At 43.4% G+C, this 21,884-nt stretch overlaps 1 protein-coding gene across 1 annotated transcript in view; it reads right to left on the reverse strand.

Moving 5' to 3' along the window:
• Window positions 1-21,250, reverse strand: part of SNX9 (sorting nexin 9) — a 63,631-nt gene extending 42,381 nt beyond the window's left edge. Inside the window, exons 1-4 of the mRNA XM_021693104.2 lie at window positions 21,246-21,250; window positions 14,996-15,082; window positions 11,477-11,551; window positions 10,108-10,233 (exon numbers count right to left, since the gene is read on the reverse strand). Of these exons, the coding sequence (XP_021548779.1) occupies window positions 10,108-10,233; window positions 11,477-11,551; window positions 14,996-15,073 (279 nt within the window). The 5' untranslated portion in view covers window positions 15,074-15,082; window positions 21,246-21,250. The remainder of the gene's footprint in view (window positions 1-10,107; window positions 10,234-11,476; window positions 11,552-14,995; window positions 15,083-21,245) is intronic.
• Window positions 21,251-21,884: the final 634 nt, after the last annotated feature.

Here is a 21,884-nt window from a genome sequence, read left to right on the forward strand (position 1 = left end):
TTTTACATGCAAAAGCAAAGCCCCGACTGAGGAGGAGTGGGTTATGGTCAGTGCGCATTCTGGAGACTGCTGCTGTCAGTCACATCACGGTGTCACTGAAGCGCCAAAAATAATCCTCAGCAGCACAGAGGGAATGGAACAAATATCATGCAAGTCACACAGCCAAGGAAAGAAACTCCAGAGGAAACACAAAGCCAAGCTTTTCAGAATGTTAAGATGTTGAACCAGTGTTTTCAAAGCCACCTGGCTGACGAGGAGGAGGCACGGTGTCAGTGACACCCAGCGGGCCCAGGTGAGGGCAGGAGCCAGTCAGGCCGTGCCCGCACGAGCAAAGGCCTCTGGGGCGTGCTCTGGAGGCTCTCCCTGGCTCGGTACGCAGCGTCCTCGCGACAACAGGTAATGGATACACTCCCATGAAGCTACTCAAGGCCAAACTGGAACTGGTGTCAGGAGGAGAGCTGTGGAGCCCTGTTCCCAGGCTTTGAGTCCCAGCTCCGCAGCTCTCCAGTAGGGAAGTCATTACTAGAACGCTCACATGGTATCACGAGGATGCACTTTTCAGGTACAACTCTCTTGTTAAGTTGGTGGTATTATCTCCATTTTCTAGATGTAGATAAACTTGACTTTGGAAATCAATTAATATGCAAAGTAGGCTATCAACACGATCCAGTTTTCCACTTAAAACTAAAACTATTAAAAAAAGAACCAACAAAATACATGAAACCGTTTCCCAATCATTGGACACCAGGCAATAAAGGACCTGATCCCGCCTAGAGAGACTTTCCAGGCCACGGATCAGGATGAGGAACCCACAAAAAGACCAGTGGTCCCTGTGAATTGAGGAGATAGAAGGGGGAGCCCAGGGCAGAGAGCTGCACAGAGAGCCCTCTACAGAGCCGCACAGGGGTACCCCAGGTCTTGGGCTAGTACTAGTGAGTGTACCACATGAAAGGATTAAGTACCCCCACCAGCCAGAAGAAAAAACCTCCTGAGCATAGGGCATCAGGTACACTGCCAAAAAGGGTTTTGCCTCAGCAGAGAAGCAAAAATACCCCGAGACTAAACGTTGCTCTGGTCCCACTTGAAAAAGATTAAAAATAATGTGAAAGGGTTACACCGTTTCTAAGTAACCTAACTTCATGCCAGAACAAGACACCAAAATATTTATGGGAAAACAAAAATACCCAGCATATAACAAGGTAAAAATCACAAGGTCTGGCTTCCAATAAAAAATCACCAGGCATGAAAAGTAGCAAAAAATACGAGCCATAATGAGGAAAAACCAATCAATCAAAGCTGACCCAGTAATGACACAGACAACAGAATTAGCAAGAATATTTAAGAGCAAGAAAGCTTCTAGATATTGATGAGACAGAGGAAACATTTTGATGGGCTTCCAGTGGGTGATAATTTTAAGCATAAAAAAGAAAAACCCATACCAGTGGGAACACACGGGATCAGTGTAAACCCTTGGGTCCACAACAATACCAAAAAAATAGGAAAACTCATTTGTCACTACTTGAGAAGCTATTAAAGCAACTTCTTACCCGGCAATCTGGCAGTGAAAGGGAAAGAACTGGACATCTATACCAAATTCCAGTAGAAACTGTTTTCCAAGGTAGCTAACCAGCTCCAACTGATAAAGGAAAAGTGCTATTTTACAGAAGAAAGCCACCTCAGAAAATGTGGAAGAAATCGCTTTATTGATTCAGGCAAAGATATCAACTGGTGGCAAACTATTAGGTAAATGGTTAATAGCACTGAATTAACACCAGATTACCTTCTGGTCACAAGGAGAGAACATGACCAGACGGTGGAAACAGAAGACTGCCATTAACCTGACCCAAGGTCATTCTGATCAGTAACGGTGGGCTGATTCTGATGTGCTGTAGCATGAATATACAATATCCCTATGGTACATTCTTGCCCAGAATGTTCACTTTGAATCCTTTGAGACCTTAGGTACAGCTTCCAATTTATAAGAAGTACAGAGGATAGAGGAACAACTTGGACAATACCAAAGGAGCCATCTGACAAATCCAAAAGACGGGAATTGTACAGGAAAACCAACTAAGAATAAAAAAGTAGGGGCTGTGCTGGAAAGAAAGGAGACATGTGAAGGACACAGTGGACATAACCAGACCTAACGCCTGGGCCCTACACTGAACGCCAGTTCTTAAACAAGCTGTAAAAGACATTCTGGGGTCTGCTGGGAAAATTAAAGTTGGTCTGGATATTACATAAGATGAAAATTTACTGAAAATGACTGTCAACTTTTAAAAGGTTACAAAGAGTATGTACTATACGTGTCTCATATGGGTATACATGTGGATAACCACGTTCATCAGGGAAAATAAGGAATATGCCAAGGTGTAAACAGTAGTGCATGGTGGGGATGTGATGCTTTTCTGTTGGCTAGCCTGAATTTTCTAATGTTCTACAGTGTATATGTACTGCTTCAATAATAATAAAGGGTTCTTCTTAAAAATTATTTTTAAAGAAAATAAAAACACTAGTCCACAAAAATGATAGGTTCTGGTTTTGTTATATTTTGCTGTATTTTGCTTCTTATAGGACATCTTCGGGGAACCCGGACCAGTAAGAAGCACACTCCTACTTTGGATAACAGTGGTGAGATCTGACTCATTCACTGGCCTCCCGGGAAGCACACAAGACATGGTCTGAGAAGGACAACTTTCACTGCACACATCACAAGAGTAGCCACACAGGAGTTACCGGGACAAGATGCAGAGAAGGGTAATGATGCCACTGTTTCTCTGTGCGTCCTCCTACACTAGGCTGGACGTTGAGGGTTACTGAGGTCTGAGAATTAATGAAAAAGGTAACATATATTTCATTAAGATCGCTTTCTATCTGGCTTTCTATCAAACCAGCAAATGTGAGTACAAAGGACATACGACGGCTCAAAAGAAACGGATGGGTGGTCATGGCCCTGGTTGCCCACCTGGTTCCTTAGAGGAGATGCTCCAATCAATACAGGTCAATGCGGACCCCTCGGCCTGATAAGTCTGCCAGGTAAGAGGAGTCCCGAATCACGGGCTCACTACCCTTTACACTGTTACCTTGGGGGAGAGGCCGTGGAAGCAATCAAAGGTTCCCCTTGTCACCACACAGTGGAGTTCTTGCTGTGCCTCCATCCCACACTCACACGTTCTGTCTGTTGTCAGTTGGCTTACCTGCCATGGCCTCTCATTCCACTACACCTCATGAATGGTCCCCTGCTTGGAAGCACAGATGGAAGTTTCTAGTTACAAAATTCCTTCCTTCCAGGGCAAGACTTTGTCCAGGGATTTGCAACAGGAATGAAAAGAAAACTGCTTGCTCTGTGAAGTCTGAGGCTATTTATGTTTTTCTTTTTCTTTTGTTTTGACAACTCATCTGTAGGACTGAGGCACCAAAGTCTTTATGTGACATCTCTCCTTCATCAGACATATGATGACCACATGCCAGCTGTGTTAGGAAGTAGGGGCAGAAAGCGAATACTGTGATGCCCAAGCACATTTCAACAGTTTCTGACAAAGACTTAACTCTTTTTCTCAGAAGAGCCTACAGAGGGTATAAAATTTTCTTATGTAGAGAGCCCAGCCATTTCTACTCAGAATGTAGAAGAATTTGTAAAATTTCCTGTTTTGTTCCTTATCGATCTTTTGCTCAAAGGACATTATCTATTTGTAATTAATTTAATTCAGATGAACCTCTACTAACATCACAAAACCACTGGTCAGAATATAAAACTTCTACATTCTTTAAAAAAAATGAGGCTGGATCACAAGAACCAATTAAAGCTGTTTGTACTGATTGGAAATGACCCAAAAAGTTTAACGGGTTTAACAAACCCTTTGTTAATTCACATTCTAAACCCACAGATGTCAACTGCAGTTATTTATTTTTTTAAATACAGAAAATGAAAACTTATTTTATAACTTAAGAAGCAGGAAATATTTGTATTAGTTTAGAGAGTTGACTTATTTTGTTAGCGCAAAGTCTTAAAACAGGTCACTGTATGTCCCAAACAGGATGATGCTACAAGTAGTTTCCAGATGGATCTAATAAAAGTCCACGAGAGATGGGCTTACAGACACTTCTGATGATGGGCTGTGTTATAACAACACTCACTGGCCCTTCATCAAAGCAGTGTTCAGGTAAAAAACAAAACAAATCCTTCCCTTTTGTCATTTGTTTCCTGTTAGACGAAAACAAACAACAATGACAAACCACCCTCAACAATGAACTTCATGGCATGTACTTTTGGAAAGGTTCCCTAGATGCATAAAGCTGTCTTATACAAAGCAAGGATCTGTGATCAAAAAAGCATGGAAAGTTAGTATTGCTAGCCTGATGCAGTTCTGGAGAAAATGTCAGCAAATCCTTTAAACAGATGTCTACAACCTTCTTTACAAAGCCCTGTAGTCCATTAAAAGGGATTCATATGGGGCTGGGGAGACGGAGAGAACCTTTCCAATAGGGTTTTGTAAAGAGGAAACCTCAATAAACAATGGTGAGAAGTCTATGGCATTACAGATCTTACTTGAGATAATGAAATAATAAGCAAACCTAATACCTGTGTGAAGCATTCTTCTGATTTATTTTATTTATTTATTTATTTTAAAGATTTTATTAGAGAGAGCACATGAGAGGGGGGAGGGTAAGAGGGAGAAGCAGACTCCCCGCTGAGCAGGGAGCCCGATGCGGGACTCGATCCCAGGACTCCAGGATCATGACCTGAGCTGAAGGCAGTCGCTTAGCCAACTGAGCCACCCAGGCGCCCCTCTTCTGATTTATTTTTAAATGAATTACAAAATGGCCTTAGGATGGCCTAAAAATGGACTTTTTTTGGAGAAATGATAAAGTCAAATGTAGTTCCAACATAAAATTACTATTGCCTTCTTTATCCCTTAACCAATTAAAAATCCTTCATAATACCATTACACTGAAAAGCTCTGAATAAAAAGATGTTATTTCCCTAAATACCCACTTAACTTTGAGCATTTGTTTAATATCTAAATGGTTAAAAAGTAATTAACAATCCCAGTGGATTTCCTATAAGGGAATGAACTATTTCTGAATCAGCAGATGGTAGAATGAGGTGTTATGATGGCTTCTAGTCCTACAGCCAATGTTGAGAACAACACAACCTCCCTTGACAGAATTCAGGTTGAAATCAGTAAACCTCGTAACATTTTCCACTGTAAAATACCTCTTGCTGTATTTATGGAAGAACAACAACAAAATCATTCCAACATGTGCAGAACATTCTAGTATGGTGCGAGGCCTCTTATAGGTTATGGGAATAGAAAAAAAATAAGACAAAATCTCTGCTTCTCACCAAGCTTGCAAGTTTACAAATAAATTTGTGATAAGAGTCACAAATAGCACTAAGGGAATCGAGAGAAGGAAAGACCAAACAAGGCTTCATAAAGGGTGCGGTATTTGAGCTGAACCTTGGGGGCTGGGCAGACTTGAAAGACAGGAGGAGTTATTCTATCATTCTTGGAGGAGAGCGCAAAAGAGACAAAGAGAAGGGGGACTGGCACGGGGCGTATCTGGAGAAGAGCCCGTCTGGCCCGGAGCCTAATACACAAGGAAGAATAAAGTAAGGACGGGGCCATGCTAGGGAATCAGAGAAATACAACTGAGGCCGGAAAAGTATCTAGTCGCACCTCAAGTGCAGCTGAGTTTCTCACACACTTTCCCTACTGTGCGCTGTCCCAGGTCTGCATGATTACTGACAGGACGGTGACCCCCTGCTCCACACACGGCTCTCTCGACATGTAGAATTGGTCTTGCGCTTCAGGAGGCAATGGGGGAGCCCCGAGAGTTGCTCGAGCAAAGAACTGACATACTTACCATCTTATTTTAGAGGCAGTGGTATCCGAGCTACTAAAACGAACAATCACGAAGTCCCTGCTGAGTACCAAGCACTGCTCTGAACACTTGAGCCCGTCTCTCCATTTGCACATTCCTGCCATTCTACGGGAGTTTCCAGATGAGGAAGTGGAGGCACAGAAGCGAGAGTCCTGGGATGAGAAGCGAGGGTTTTCCTGCCCTTTCACATCTGAGGGCGCAGGCCATGCCCGTCAGGCGAGGGTCTCACAGAGGAATGAAAGGAGGGCAGTAAGAACATTCCCGAGAAAAGATACGGGAAAGTGAGAAAGAGAAACCAGTTTTGTGGGGAAATGCTGAGTGATCTGCTCATGATGCATCTTGAGGGACAGAACGGAGAGGCAGATAGAGACGGTCAACAAGAAGCTGGAAATGGAGTAAACCGAAGAGAAAACTCAAGATTGGAGAGACATGTCCGTGGCTGGAGGAGAGGGAGAGAGGCTGGAATGAACCAGGGTAAGGCATCGAGAACATCCCTTGGAGAAGGGTAGAAGGGAGACGAGAAGGAAGAGTATTTAGGAAATGTCTCCGTGTGTAACTTCCTCTAAGGGCTCTTGTCCTCCAACTCCGGAAGCTCATACAGTGGAGCCGGTCTGTCACACTGGGTCTGACCGCCAGGCTCAGGTGCGGCCCACGCCCCCGTCCCGCCCCCGGGGGTGGGGCAGCCAGAGCAGGTGGCAGGGGGTGAGGAAGCGGGAAGGAGGAAACCAGAGACTCCCAGGGAACTGGGATGCGGCGCGAGAAACAGAGAAGCAGTTTATCCCAGGTAGGTGGTTCTTGCCAGTATTTAACGAAGATAGAAAAAGAAATCTCTAAAACCTTCAGATGAAACATCTACGTTCATAGAACCTTTAAGTAATGTGCAGTCCACAGAGGCAGCCATATAGGAGGTTTGTAAAGATCTACTGTGAGCAGTTTTTCAGACTCGGGGCAATGGTATAATTTAAACCCTGATAACTGGGTGCAAATCAAGATGAGGGCAACTGTCCACAGGTCTCTGAATGAGGCTGGTGGCACTGCCACCCAAATGAATCGCCCTTGAAGCTGTAAAATCCCAGATAGAGAACTGATAGTGAAACTAAGGTGAACCACTAAAAAATGATTCTTCTTTTCTAAAGGTACTGCAATAGCGGTCCTCATGCAACTTAAAAATCTGTATTTGAGTAAGAAAACAATGAGAATTCGATTCATTTCTGGGTTATCCTTTGATAAATATTCTACACAATTTGCATCTGTGGTGTGTGTGTATTTGAGCCTGGGAAAGGTACCATTACCGTACTGATATGCCTTTGAAAACAATCACACGTCCACATCGGTGCGTCTAAATCTACATTCCTGCTCCCACGGGAAGCATGCTTCCCCCTGCGGGGCTGCCCTGGGGTCTGCCTGGCCAGGCCCCTCCTGCCCGACGCATGTGTCCCAGCCTCCTGCTGCTGGAACCATGTGCGGCGAAGCTTCTGCCCACATGGCTGTGTTCCAAGGGCAGCTCTGCAAGTAAACTGCTGCATCAGAGAGTGCATGCATTTTAAATAGTAATGCATGTTATCAAACTGCCTTCCAGATGCTTCATCAATTTATCCTTCCTCCAGCTTTGCATCGGAACATGCCTGTCTGAACATGCCTTTCCTCACACTCGGTATTAAAACATTTTAATTCTCTGACCCTTTAATAGCAGACTCTAAAAATGAGTATTTTCCTACGTTTATTGGCTATTTGCACCTTGCCTGTGTGGGAAGAAAGCCAGATTTAAAATAACTGGCGCTGAGGAGAGCAAACACAGACTGATCTGGAGTGGTGTGCAGGGTGGAAAGGGGAGGTGCGCCCTGCATTGCCTGACTGGGGAGAGGGCAGGGCTGGCTCCTCCAAATAAAACTGTCCCCTGGGAGAGCACACACTGCCAGAGTAATGAGAAAATCCCAACGGGCATAACCCTGGAACAAAAATAGTTTTTTCCTATTGACATTCAGAGAATGAAAGAATGAGTAAACCTGACAGCAAAAGTTTTAAAAGCTACCAATTAAAAATGGCTGCCTGGTTTCTTATTCATGACATTTTTCATGGTATTTATAAACGCACCACCATTTTGGTCTATTTAAATTCTTCTTCTATTCCAGATAACTGAAAGCATAGATGTTTTTACTTGAGAAGGGGGTGCCTGGGTGGCTCAGTTGGTTGAGCATCTGACTCTTGATTTCGGCTCATGTCGTGATCTCAGGGCTGTGGGACAGAGCACCGCGTCGGGCTCCAGGCTCGGCATGGAGCCTGCTCAGGATTCTCTCTCTCCCTCCCCCTCTGTCCCTCCCTACCTACTCTCTCTCTCAAAAAAAAATTTTTTTTTTATTTAAATTAAATCCAAATGCTCAGTTAATTAATTATGGTCATGCTTTCTATATTTTGTTACTTCTAGTTTCAGTTCACTTTTTCTTTGCTTTCAAAGGATCTGGTTAGATTTAATGTTAGAATGGATTAGTAAAATCCACCTTCAAAAAGTTGGTTTTATTTCGACTTATGCTACTCAGTTCCTACTGCTACATTTAAATACCAAGGAAGCTACTTTGTAACAGAGTAAGACTTGAGCCTGATGGTGAATTTGCGGTCAGAGTGCTTTAGTCCATCCTGAGACAGCAGCTGAAGTAGGTCCTTGAATTAAAATAGGATGAATATTTTTTCATCTTTTGTTTCCTTTGCTTATTCTAAATCATCTCAGCATCATTCCCTTTTACTAAAATGTTATCTTTTACTCGATGCAAACCCATTTCATGGATGTTTTTGTTTAACTCGGTAAACTCAGCTGAGTTGGCTTTGCCCCCAGGGGACATCTGGCACCATCTGCAGATAATTTTGATGGTTACACCTGAGGGCAACTAGATGTTAGTGGCACGCAGAGAGCAGAGGCCGGGGTGTTGCTAAACCGCACAACGCAGAGCTCAAGCCCCAGTATCCACAGCACTCATGCTGAGAATCCCTGGTAAACTTCAAGTGAGGCTTGACTACTGTTTCTTCATGTTTTATCCTGAGTAATCTTTAACTGACCAATGTTCTCAGGTGTTCTAGAGTAACAAAATGCAGGGAAATGCTCAACTACGGTGACCACTTTGCCTCTGAATTTTAAATATTGAGCCAGACTAATTTGTAATTCAGGATGTCCACCAAAAGCTATTTAAAAATGTATAAAATCGGGGTACCTGGGTGGCTCGGCTGGTTAGGCGTCTGACTTCAGCTCAGTTCATGATTTTGGGATACTGGGATTGGGCCCCCGAGTCAGGACTCCCTGCTCAGCGGGGAGTCTGCTTCTCCCTCTCCTTCCGCTCCTCCCCTGTTCACTCTCTCTCTCTCAAATAAATAAAATCTTTAAAAAATAAATAAATCAAAATGTATAGAATCTGCAGTTAACATATGGTAACAGCACTTGGATAAATTATCTTGGAAGGTTAAGATATAAACATTCTGTAAGCAAATAATTACTAAGTGATAGGACTATGACGCTTCACATAATTGAAAACCTTCTATGTAGTTAAAGAATATCAAGAAATAACATGCCCTAAAGCCCATTTGTTTCTAAGGATGTAGGAAGCGGTAACGTTTTGATCTCCATCTTCTGACTTTTCTTGTTGCTGCTCACCCAAGGTAATCATTTAACGATAACTGAACTAGGCAGAGTCACCTAAACCGGTCAAACTTTCATTAAAATTAATGCCGAATTTCAGTGTATTTCTCTCAACTCGTCCCGCGGCTTTAAGTTTCCTAGAGGCAATACAATAGCAGTAGTGCGTGCTGAGCGCTGGATTTGCGGCCACTTTTCACCTGCACTGCATCTGCAAGATGAGAGTGTAAGAAACACGCCAAGGTCAGAGAAATCATTTCCTGTTCCGGCTGGAGCTCTGACACTCATCGCCTCAGCGTGGGACCCTGCCTTTCCTCCCCCACTTGGGAGAATATTTGCACCTTAAGGGGTCTGTGTTTGTATCATGCCAGACTTCTAGAAGCAACTCTCGACGACACCCTGCATTCTCTCTTATAATCAACTTTAAAAACAGTCTTCAGCCGGTCTAACAGGCAAGTTTTTGTTAATGCCCAACAGAAATGCCACACAGACATCTAACAGCTACTTTGTGCTTTCAGGGAACGGCAACCGCTAGAACGCATCGTGAGCCGTCAGAGATGCGTTGCTCTCTCAGTCCAGCCAGATGACGGAAGACTCACCTGGTTGTTACTGTTGGCAGCTGACGAATTGGCCTGAGCTGTACTTGCTGAGAGGGAATCGAGGAAGGCCTGGTCAGCCACTGAATTTCCACAAGAAAATGGGTCTTTTCCATCGTTGGGCAAAATCTGAATATTAGAAAGAACCACAGTTTTTTCATAGATTAGGGGTAGTTCACAGAGTCTCTAAAGGCAAGCAAAAATTGTCATCTATTATGGAAAAGAGGTTTATATTCTTAAAAGGTAGGGTAGCCTTTGAACATCTATATTAACTATTCCTTTCTAGAAGTATGCAGAGTTCTAGAAAATGCAATCAATGCCAGCACCAACTTAAATCCTCAGATTGTTCTCCTTTTGTCCATTTTTAGGATCCTGCCTGCACAGTGCACAGAGGTAAAGCATGACACAAACATTAAGACAGGTGGGCTGAGTCCAGGGGCCTGTGAGCCCTCTGGAACTGCACAGGCGAGCCTGGGGTGCATGCACATGCACAGATTTCTGAGAAGAAGAGCCACAGATTCATCGGATTCTCCAGAGGGTTCAAAACTCCCCACCCCAACTCTCCATCAAGAACAACAGGGAGAGAGACAGCACCCAGGTAAACATCCCCCCGGGGCATCATTCCTCTCTGCTTGAGGGGAACCAGAGGGCCCTTGTTCTTGATCTCACTTCCGTTTGACTCACAGGGCACCAGGCAACCCTGGTTTCAGTTGGTCACCGGAGGGGGGAGAGGCAAGCTGACCCAAGTGTCCAGAACTCAAGTTTGAGTGACCTACAGACAACCAGCAGGGGGCGCCAGGAGGTTGGCTCAGAGGGGGGTTTGTCAGCTGAGTGTGTCCTAGGTGGGAGGCTCCTTCCAGGGGCTGGAACACTATCCTTGCCATCTATGGGCACAGAGCTTAAACCAGGTTAGTAGCTCCCAGGAGCTCATCCAAGACCCTCTGTTTATGGGAATGGGAGTGCGGGCTGAGGGATAGGTCCTAAACCAGCACAGAGCAAAGAGAGCTACTTAAAAAAAAATCTTTTTAAACTTTGTGAATGAACTCGTAATATAAACAGTACTATAGGCAACAGCGATTACACAATATAAACAAAGGAAAAATAGGGACATTCATCCAGAATAATTAGAAGTTGCTCTCCCAAGAAGGAACTTAATTTAAATATCTGGAGTCACTCTTTGGAGCTTGGGTCTATAGGTAACATTTTTTCTTAGTTCTACTTCAATGTATTTTTCATGTTTTATATAATTAGCGGGTATTACTTTTACAATGGAAATTTTTTTTATTAAAAATAAAGTTGCTACTTTCCATAATTCATAAAAAGATGTCTGACAAAGACCAGGTTTAATTACTATAGGACAATAAGTTCTTACTTCAACATAGTCTGTGGGAACAAGCCCCCGTTCTCCTTTGCTGTTTCTTCCTTCCAGCCATCCTCCACCGACATCCTAATAAAGTTTAAAAAAGAGAGAAAAGAAAAAAATATGACATTATAGTTGGAATTTCCTACAGAAATTTTGCTTTGTTATACATGAAAAAATAATTAATGTTAAGCTCTTTATTCCCACAGAGCTAACACTGTTCAAAGTTATAAATTTTTTTAAAAGGTTTATATGAGAGAGAGGGAGTGCAAGCGAGTGAGGGTAAGCACACAACACTGAGATCATGACCTGAGCCAAAACCAAGAGCCGGATGCTTAACGGACTACTAAGCCACCCAGGCGCCCTCAAAGTTATAAATTCTTTTTTTTTTTTTTTTTAAAGATTTTATTTATTCATTTGAGAGAGAATGAGATAGAGAGAGCATGAGAGGGGGGAGGGTCAGAGGGAGAAGCAGACTCCCTGCCGAGCAGGGAGCCCGATGCGGGACTCGGTCCTGGGACTCCAGGATCATGACCTGAGCCGAAGGCAGTCGCTTAACCAACTGAGCCACCCAGGTGCCCAAAGTTATAAATTCTTAAGGCTTCTCTTTACTCTGGAAAATGATATCATCTAAAAACAAGAAAAATCAAACAAGTGATCAAAGACTGAAAAGTAGCCCATTCAATAGGCTAGAGTGTCATCCATGTGTAATTCCTCTCTATTCACTGGGTGGGGGCAGATGACAAAAATGCAGCCCCGACTGTCAAGAAGTAGAATGACACCCTCATTTCTGGAATCTGTGTTGTCCTTTGTGACCTCTGTGGCCAACAGAATGAGGTGAGGTGGAAATAACATAGAGTGAGTTCAGAGTCTAGCCTCAAGAGGCTTTGCACACTTTTTCCAAAAGAGCTGTGTGAATAACTTCGGTTGCTAGATGACAGAGAAAAGGCTCAGTCTCCTGGACTCCCCACCCCAAGCCAGCCAACCCTCAGCAGGGGAATCGCCAGACACCTGAAGGACCACGTGTTAAAGCACTGAGCCCCCAGCTGCCCACCAGGTGCCTGCAGACGTGTGAGGGAGCTCAGGTCAGTGGAACCATCCAGCCAACCTGGAGGTTCCTGAGCAAGACAATAAATGGTTGTTTGTTTAAGCCACTAAGCTTTGGGATTGCCTATTATCTAGGAAAAGCTAACTGATCCATGGTTCCTTCATTCTTCTGGATAAACAATGCTAAACTAAATTATAAAATATACTAGAATTCCCACTTTTCAATCTATTATCTCAACAAAGTCCTACTTTTTCACCTTAAAATAAGAGTTGTCTTAAGTTCATGAATCATGTCTCAATTAGTTAATACCTATCTGAATTTAGATAACACATTTTTTTTTAAGATTTTATTTATTATTATTTATTTAGAGAGCGAGCACGCATGCGGGAGGAGGGGCAGAGGGAGAGGGAGAGGAAGAGAGAATCTTAAGCAGACTCAGCTTGGAGCCCGACGTGGGGCTTGATCCCATGACCCTGTGATCAGACCTCAGTCTAAACTAAGAGTCGGGTGCTTAACCGACTGAGCCACCCAGGTGCCCTAATAATACATTTTTTAAAAATTATTTGAAGGGGCACCTGGGTGGCTCAGATGGTTGGGCATCTGCCTTCGGCTCAGGTTGTGATCTCTAAGTCCTGGGATCGAGCCCCGAGTTGGGGCTGTTCTCTCCCTCTGCCTCTCCCCTCTCTTGGTCATTCCCCATTCTCCTTTTATTTTTATTATTTATTTATTTACTATTATTTATTACTATTTTATTTTATTTAAATAAATGGCGTATTAAATTTATTTAAATAAATAAATGGCTTATTTTTATTTATTAAAAACAGATTTATTTATTACTATTTATTTACAGATTTATTACTCTTATTACTAAGAGTCAGGTGCTTAACTGTTTTTTTTAAATAAAATAATAAAAATAAAAATCACATTAAGCGACTACTTTGTCCATTTTTGAGCATGACAACAACTTAAATACTATTTTACCAGGAAATGAAGACTATTTCTTCATTTAAAAAAATCAGATAAAGAATCTTTAATCTCTCTAATGATTAAAAATAAACTATTTACTTATATACACTTAGTATATTATCTAAAACTATATATACTTTTCCTACCCAGTAATTATTTTTTGTATCTAAAACATATTAAGACAGGTTTTGAAAATACTATCAGTATTAAGAAGCCACCATCCTCTCTTGGTCATTCCCGTTCTCCTTCCCCGGTCTCTGCGCTGTCCCAGGCCCCTGTCCCCCCACCTGGAGGAACACCTGCATCTCCTCCTTCCCTTCCCAGGACGTCTCCAGCTGTCCCGGCCACCTTCTTCACATGCTACTCTCAAAGGTGTCCCGGAGAGCTGGCCTATCCCCAGCTCTCACCTCCAGCTCGGCCATTTCCATTTTTAAACTGAGGCAAAGCTGTAGGGAAGGGTTAATTATTTACTATTCTTCAAGCGCCACATATCTAACAATAAACTCATTTAATCGTCCCAAAGAAGCTTTTCTCTCTGACTCACGTACTTAATAAATCCACCATTCTCTCAGGTCAAAGGCCAAAACTCTTGGGGATCCCTGCCTCTTTTCTCTCCAACAGTATCTAATCTGGCACCAAGTCCTCTGGGTCTGACTCTGCAAGGCCTCCTGTGTTCAGCTTTCTTCAATTCTTGTTGCTACGACCTGAAGTCGCATCCCCAGGCTCCCGCCACGCCAGTTCACTCAATACACCTGTGCTAGATTAATTTCCTGGAAATGCAAGTCTCACAACATCACCTGCCTAACAACAACATCAAGAAGAAAACCCTTAAATGAATCCACTACTTACAAATGAAGTCCAAAGTCTACATCCTGGCCCACAGATCCTGTCTGATTTGGCTTGAAGAGCCAGTTTTCTTAGCCTGTCTGCTACTGGCACATATGTGCCCCGGACCCCTGGGACCCTTGTTTACGTGTTGTGTTCCCAGCAGAGAGAAAAAGCAGAGGCTCAGAGGCCAAGCAGATGTGGTTTTGCACCCTTACTCTGTCACTTATAAACAAAGTGATCTTGGGCAAGTTTGCTTGCCCTCTACGTCTCATTACCCTCATTTGTAAAACACAGATTAAAAGTCCCTAGCTCACAGAGTTCATGGAGAAAACATGTCAAGAATACATGTGTAGTATTCAGCCAAACACTTGGCGCACAGGCTGTCAATCAGCCTCAGCTGTGACTTCCAAGAAACTGAATGTTTTCTAATCTCTACACCTGTGATCTGGCTGGGATCTGTCTGGGACATCGCCTTCCATTTCTGTCTGATGGAACCCCATCCAACTACCTTTAGGGGACTTAACTTTTATTCACTGTTTATAAAATATAGAGTCTTACTTCACCATCAATACTTCATAAACAACAGGGTAAAAATTTGTGTGGGTTTGAATTATCAACTTATTAAACAAAATAAAATCTTAAAAATAATTATTGTCCTTAAGAGACCATCAGATTTTAAAACCTCTTACCGGATTTGTAATTGTGATGATTTCTCCTTCATTAACCGTCAGTTCATTATTGCCAGGCTCAGCAGCAAAATCATACATAACCCGAGCCTATTGGGAATAGAGACAAACAGAGGAAGTTACAAATGTAAACTTCACAGTAAAAAATCAAACAATCTTTATCATACAATTTGTAAACATGCTGGCATGAACACTCATGACCGTGGCTATGGTTGTTTTGAAATAAAGGAAGACATATTACCAAAATGATTCATCAGCCCTACTGTGAGGAAAGAGGACACCAACGGTGAGGGCCCCTACTCTGTTTTGGAAACAGGGAAGGTTTCTGGTAGCTGCCCATACTGCCTTCAGAGATCAGATCCCAAAATGTTCTCAAAACACACCTATTTCATCGGCGGGGGAGGGGAGAGAAAAGCATGCCCTTTGTTTCTTTCTTTTTTTAAAAGATTTATTTATTTGGCGGGGGCAGAGGGAGAGAAAATCACAAGCAGATCTGAACTGAGTGCAGAGCCCGACACAGGGCTGGATCTCAAGACCCGGAGATCATGACCTGAGCCCAAACCAAGAGTCAGACACCCAACCAACTGCGCCACCTAAGTGCCCCAACACCCTTTCTTTACAGAGGTAAGAAGTGAAAATAGAGACATCGTTCATTCTGGGCACACTCACTCTCAGGGACTAAAGGAACACACAGATGCACACATGTGTACACTCATGTAAGATTCATACGTTTAGATTATTCCCTGGCAGTGAAAATGCTCACTATTCTTTATCTAGAGCCACTGGGATGAATTTTAATGATGCAGTACCCCTAGCCAACTAAACTCAGAATTTAAGATCCAGGGAGCAAGATATACTTACATTCTTCTCCTGGAATACTACCCACTATACGAGAGCCTCCACAGGGTGGTGTATACTGGTTAGCTGACCTAATAGCTGTGATTTTCAAACTTTTCCTGCAATAAAATCTTAATTCCATGGAAAACAGACTAAAGGGAAGCTGTTCTGGTTGATGGGAGGTGGGGCTGCTCCTTCAGCCTCTTCCTCAAGAGGGTCCTTGTGGTGTGCGTCAACCCAGAAACATGGATTCCCGGGAATACCACTATGTACACATTCCAAGATGATCACTGTGGTAAAAAGTAGGTATCATATATATTTTATAGTACTTAATATATATTTTTAATCCGTTTCATATTCTAAATAATTGTCTTTCATGGATTATCTCATAAAAGAAGGTCCATCTTCATGTACCTAGGAAACTGACGATTTATTTGGAAAGTAACTGTCCTAAGTGGCAAGTTCAAGTATATGTACAGAGCTAGTCAAACAGGACTAATGGAACTGCACTCATTTAACAAATATTTACTGAACACCCACCATATGGTTGGAACTGCGCTAGGCCCTCCTGCTTGCTAGTGCAGTCTCCCCACACTTGCTTAATGATGCCTGAAATCTCAGAACAAAGATTAAGGATTCACAGCTACTGGTAAAAGGTTAAAACAAAAAAACAAAAAACAACCACCCTCCAAATACTAATTTATTTTGATATACATTAAAAAAAAAAGGATGATAAGACTGAGGGATGAATATGCAACAAAGCTGGTAGAGTAAAATGTTGTTTACAGAATTTAGATGGGCTGATAGTGTTCAATGGAAAATGATTTCAAGTTTTCTACATGTTTGAGGTTTTTTCATAACAAAATGTTAGAAAGAAACAAACGGTCCGGTCTGTCAGTCACAGAACGGCATCAGCTCCTGGCCTTCCGTCCTGAGAGGCTGGGAAGGGGGTGGACGGAGCAGGCCGGAGCAGAACTGTGAGCACGACAGTTTTCCTGGGGTCAGGACACGGGGCGCCTGATGGCTCTTTCTCATACTGCTGCAATAGTTGACAGAATTCTGCTGGTCACGTTGTGGGGTATTTTTTAAAAACCACATCACCCCAACCTCAATTCCTCACGCATCAAGGGCAGATACAGATAAATCCGTGAGGAGGGTGAAGAGGGTCCCTGGGCCAGGCATGGCCCCCAGGACTGCGAGCTTCCTGGGAAGGGCCTGGTGTGCACCCAAGAGCCGGATGAACCGCCTGCTGCTTGGTTATTGTTCCTTAGGGATCCCGGTTAACAAGTTTTTTCTAATGCAGCTAAATCTAATCCCCACTACAGAATACCAAAGCCTCTTGTGTACCAAATGTACAACTTGATGGAACAAGTCAAAAACGAAAACTGGAAACTCCCACATTTAAATATAACTGAACTTTAGCCATGGAAAAATATATATAAACATTGTAGGTTTATGGAAACATGGATTTAAGCCGCCTGAAAAAAAAATCCTAGAGATGCTTCTTAGAAATTAGAATTGAGAGAAATTTTAGAGAACAAAAAAATGTTAAAAAGCACATCCCCAAATGAGCATAACGTGTCAACAGAAAACAAATTTGAGCAACCACTCTTACCAAGCTTAGGTAGCCCGGAAGCCCCTAGAACGGAAACCCTCGGGGCGCTGTCTCTCTTTACCTGCTTTTCTGGTATCTGGATCTGGCTTCTCCCTCGCTCCACCACTGACAGCATATACAGAGATGCTGGCCTCCACCCCAAATGCCCATCAGTCCCCCTATGCTTTGTACGGCCTTTGAGAAAAGGTCCATTTTTTGATGCTGCTTTCTCCAGCGTTGGCTACAGTTTAAGAAATGACTCAAGTATTTTCAGGAGCTAAGTCTCTACACAGTTCCTGGACAGCAGGGGATGGGATACTGTATGTTGAAAACATACCGTCAACAACAATCTCTTCAACAGCAATACCAAAAAGTCTTATAGAAGAAGGTGAAGGGATAGTAGACCGCAATCTTGAACATAAGTTCCATCATCTAGCGACAGTAAAATAAACATTACAGATCCAAAGCTCTCGATGGTCCAGGCACTGGACTAGACCTGTGGCGCCACGCCGCGGGTATGTGCGGAACCCATCATCCTTAACACACATTTCCTTTTGAGAGAGAACAGAGGGGTATCAAAGTATTCAATCTTCTTGACCACGTCGCAAACATCTGTTATGTTGTCTGCTCCACATCCCTTCCTTCTGGAAACTTCCCGCTTGACTCCAAGCCATTGGTAAGCACATAACCCAAACAGGGACAATCAGAACTCTTTCCTAGAAATTGATACAGATGCTGGGGAGCAAGGGTCTTTTTCTCTGAAAATGCTGCCAGTGGCTAACTAGCTGAGGTACAGAGTGGAATGACAAAGAGAAAGAACGTCCTGAGGGGATCACTCGAGGGACAAGCCTGAGGCTGCTCTCCTGCTCTCAGACACAAGAGCCATCGGGTCTCCTTTCGTGCCTAAGCTAATGGGAGTTCAGATTCTGTCACACAACCAAGAGAGCCCAAGTTGATACAAACCAATAACCCCAAACCAAAGAATTTATTAAGACGACATTTTAAATAAAAGAGAAACACTGGATGTAGTAACACTACTGCGTTTCCTATTTTGCAAAACAAAACACTAGAACCTAAAGTGAACAAGAGAATTAAAAAGTTCAAAATGACAAAAAAACAAAACGGGCTGCAGAAAGTTCATGTGGGGGTCAAAATGCAGAGGACAAGTCCCCATCCTTAAGCACCTGCTTCTCTGGTTTTATATAAATCATAATTAAATCTAGGGAAAAGCAGTAAATTTTCAGTAATGTAGCTCTCTCACTTTAAAAACAGAGACACTCAAAAACTAAAAATAAAAAATTTCAAGAGACGGACAGATCCTTTATTAATGTGACCCCTGAGAAGTGAAATTTTACATGTAAGTGATATTTCTATATAACTAGTTCATGCCAAGCTTGCTTTTTGTTTTTTTAAGATTTTTTATTTATTCATTTGAGAGAGAGCACATGCGCGCAAGCTTTGGCGGGGGAGGGTCAGAGGGAGAGGGAGGAGCAGACCCCCGGCTGAGCAGGGAGCCCGATGCGGGCTCGATCCCAGGACCCCGGGATCATGACCTGAGCCAAAGGCAGACGCTTAACCGACTGAGCCACCCAGGCGGCCCTCAAATGCCAAGCGTGTTTTACTTCAGCACGCTCATTTGACTTCTTGTGAAATCGTATACCGTTAATGCTTTCCTCTATCTCATTTTTACATAACCATCAAGATCATAAGAAAAAGAACTTCCTTTAATAGACTCTAAGAGCATTATTATACCTTTAATATATGCAGATGTATTTGTCCTTATTCTAAATGATTAAGACTTAAATGCTTTTCGGTTTATAACAATCTGTGATTTCAGTTCAATCCTCGCCTGCGCTTGTTCAGCTGTTACTTTGCATCCAACAGAGAATCTTAAATTACCCCTGTAAAATTTCATCTTGTTAGATTTAGCCACTGCCCCAACCTACTAAGTTTTCTGAATTCTGAAGCCATCATCCAACTCCACCCAACTACTGTTTATCCTTTCCTGCCCGAGAGTCCTCAGAAAGCCTGCTATGCATGCTTTCCACAGCTTCCCCTGTGTCGTTACTAAAACTGTGAATTTAGGGCCGGGTTGAGGTCCCAGATGGCCACACACATTAAGAAACTCTTTCCCAGAGGACATGGATCGATTATCACATTTTGGGTATGTTGCTCTTAAAACTTCCAAAGAAGGTGTTGGGGCCAAGGGCAGGCCACCCCCAAGATGGACCACGTTAGTAGGAAGATTATTCTCAGCTGAAGGCAATGAGACCCTGCAGCTCAAGAGAAACATCTGCCCTTCCCTTAACCACATAGAAGAATCCACGTTGAGGGTCTTCCCCAGAATAAGGGTTATTCGCTGAGATAAACTGTATCTGATGACCCAGCTGTAGGGCAGGGCAACCATCTAATTAGCAGATACCTGCTCTTCTCACTGCCCTGGGAAATGCACTCCTTTCCTCTGAAGCCCCAGACCCCTGCCCCCATCTTAGTTCAGAACCTCCTATTTGAAGGAGGACTTCAACCACCTGCATTCTGACCTCAAACTTTCTGATTAAGTTCTTCTGTCCAGCTTATCTTTTAACTCAGGCCAAAAAAAAAAAAAAAAAGTCCCCGTGGACAAAGCATGAGAACCAAAACTACCCCCTTAAGCAATAAGGTCTGCCTTGAGCCAGCAAGACCCCACATGCCTGACCCCAACACTTGACGTACCCACCTACACGTACCCACCCACCTTTGCCCCACATTTTCCTTATACAGACCTGGAAGTACTTTCAGCACTCTGGAGACAGTCTTTGAGATGCTAGGGTGCTGTTTTCCTGGTGGGTGGTCTCAATGAAATCAATTCCTTTCTTGTTTTTACCACGGCTCCTTTCTCTGCCTGTGGATTTTGTCAGTGGCGAATGGCCAAAACCAGTCTGTCTGGGACCCCCGTAGCCAGGTCTTGCACCCCTGTACCTCAGCTACATATACCTCATTTTGCCTGTGTGGATTCCCTGTACGTATGCTATTAAATTTCATTTTCTCCTGTTAATCTGTCTCATGTCAATTTGATTCTTAGTCCAGCTAGAAGGACAGGAATGTCCCTAGAAAGGGACAGGAATTCATGCTCCTGGACAGTTGGCGTGGTTGGGCAGGATACTTTAACTTGCCAGCCCCCGCTCACCCCGGACTCAAGTGCAGCTGGGAGACCCTGGGACATCGGACCAGCAGCCACAGAAGGTGAGATTTCTTACCATGTCAGCCTCCCGGAATCTCTACCTGCAGAGTCAATGGAGAAGATGGTGAGAGTCCTCTTCTTACTTTCTAAACTCAGATTAGCAGGAGAAAATGTTTGTGGCACTAGTTCCTTGGGCTTAGTGACTCTGGTTACATTTGGTTACTGATCCATTTCCTCCCAGAGATGGTCTCTGTTCTCCTTTGTGTCTCTTCTATTGTTTATCATCTGTTGCTAAGGGACACCTTGGAAGCCAAAGCCACAAAATTGGTGGGCAGGGGTCGAGCACTTAAAAGCTGCTAGGGCACTGGCCACCTCAAGAGGACTCCCGTGATAGGAGAAGTTGGCCCCACAACAGGGTAGACTAACACTAGGTCACCTGCCAACCTCAAGAAAACTTCTGTACAATGAGGTGTATACTCTAAGACAACACACAGTCCTCAACCCCACAGCACATCCCTCCCAGGTATTAGTGTGGCTCCAGCAGATCCAAGGCTTACATAAAGCTTTTGGAGTTTTCCTTTCATCTTGTTCCATGTTCCAAGAGCTTGGCTTTATGACCAATGGGAATATTCTCTTTGGTCTCCACCATCCAGAGGGTGCACCTTGGTGGCCAGTCGAATAGACTGGGGATCCGAGCCTCTCTCTGTCCAGCTGTGCCAGCTCTCAGGGGTGTCTGTCACGAGAGGTCCCAGCCGAGAGGAACTTTTGTCATCTCAACTTTCACTGCTTGAGTACCATTCCAGAAGCACCTGCCTGGTGTTACAGATTAGTAGGCCTGTGACTGGAGGCATCTCACATTCTCGTGGGATGCGGGAGACACCATCCTTACTGCCCGTGCCTTTAAACGTTCTTATACTAGTTTCGGGAGTAAACTTTTGGATCATGGGGTCTGCATCATCTATGCCCTTCTCTGGAAGCCTCTTGCATCTTTGGTTAAGCCACTAAAAGGCTTATTGATTTGAGTTGCTACTAATAGATCCTACTCACCAATGGCCAGACAATGGATCCCTTAAACTGGCTATATTAAAAAGAGAGAGAGAGAGAGAGCTCAGTTGTGTTATTAGTGTAATGGCTAGCCTCAGAGACTCCCCTGACAAGACAAAAGAACAGAAATTAGCCCTAAGACTTAAAAATAAATGTCCACACCCAAAGTAAATTCCCCTTCTTAAAATCCAGGCTCACCTGCCTGTTTTAACTTCCCTCTGAATTACAGAGATCATTCCGGCCTAATCTCTAGGCTC

This window comes from Neomonachus schauinslandi, chromosome 8 (assembly GCF_002201575.2).
Source record: "Neomonachus schauinslandi chromosome 8, ASM220157v2, whole genome shotgun sequence".
NCBI lineage: Eukaryota > Metazoa > Chordata > Mammalia > Carnivora > Phocidae > Neomonachus > Neomonachus schauinslandi.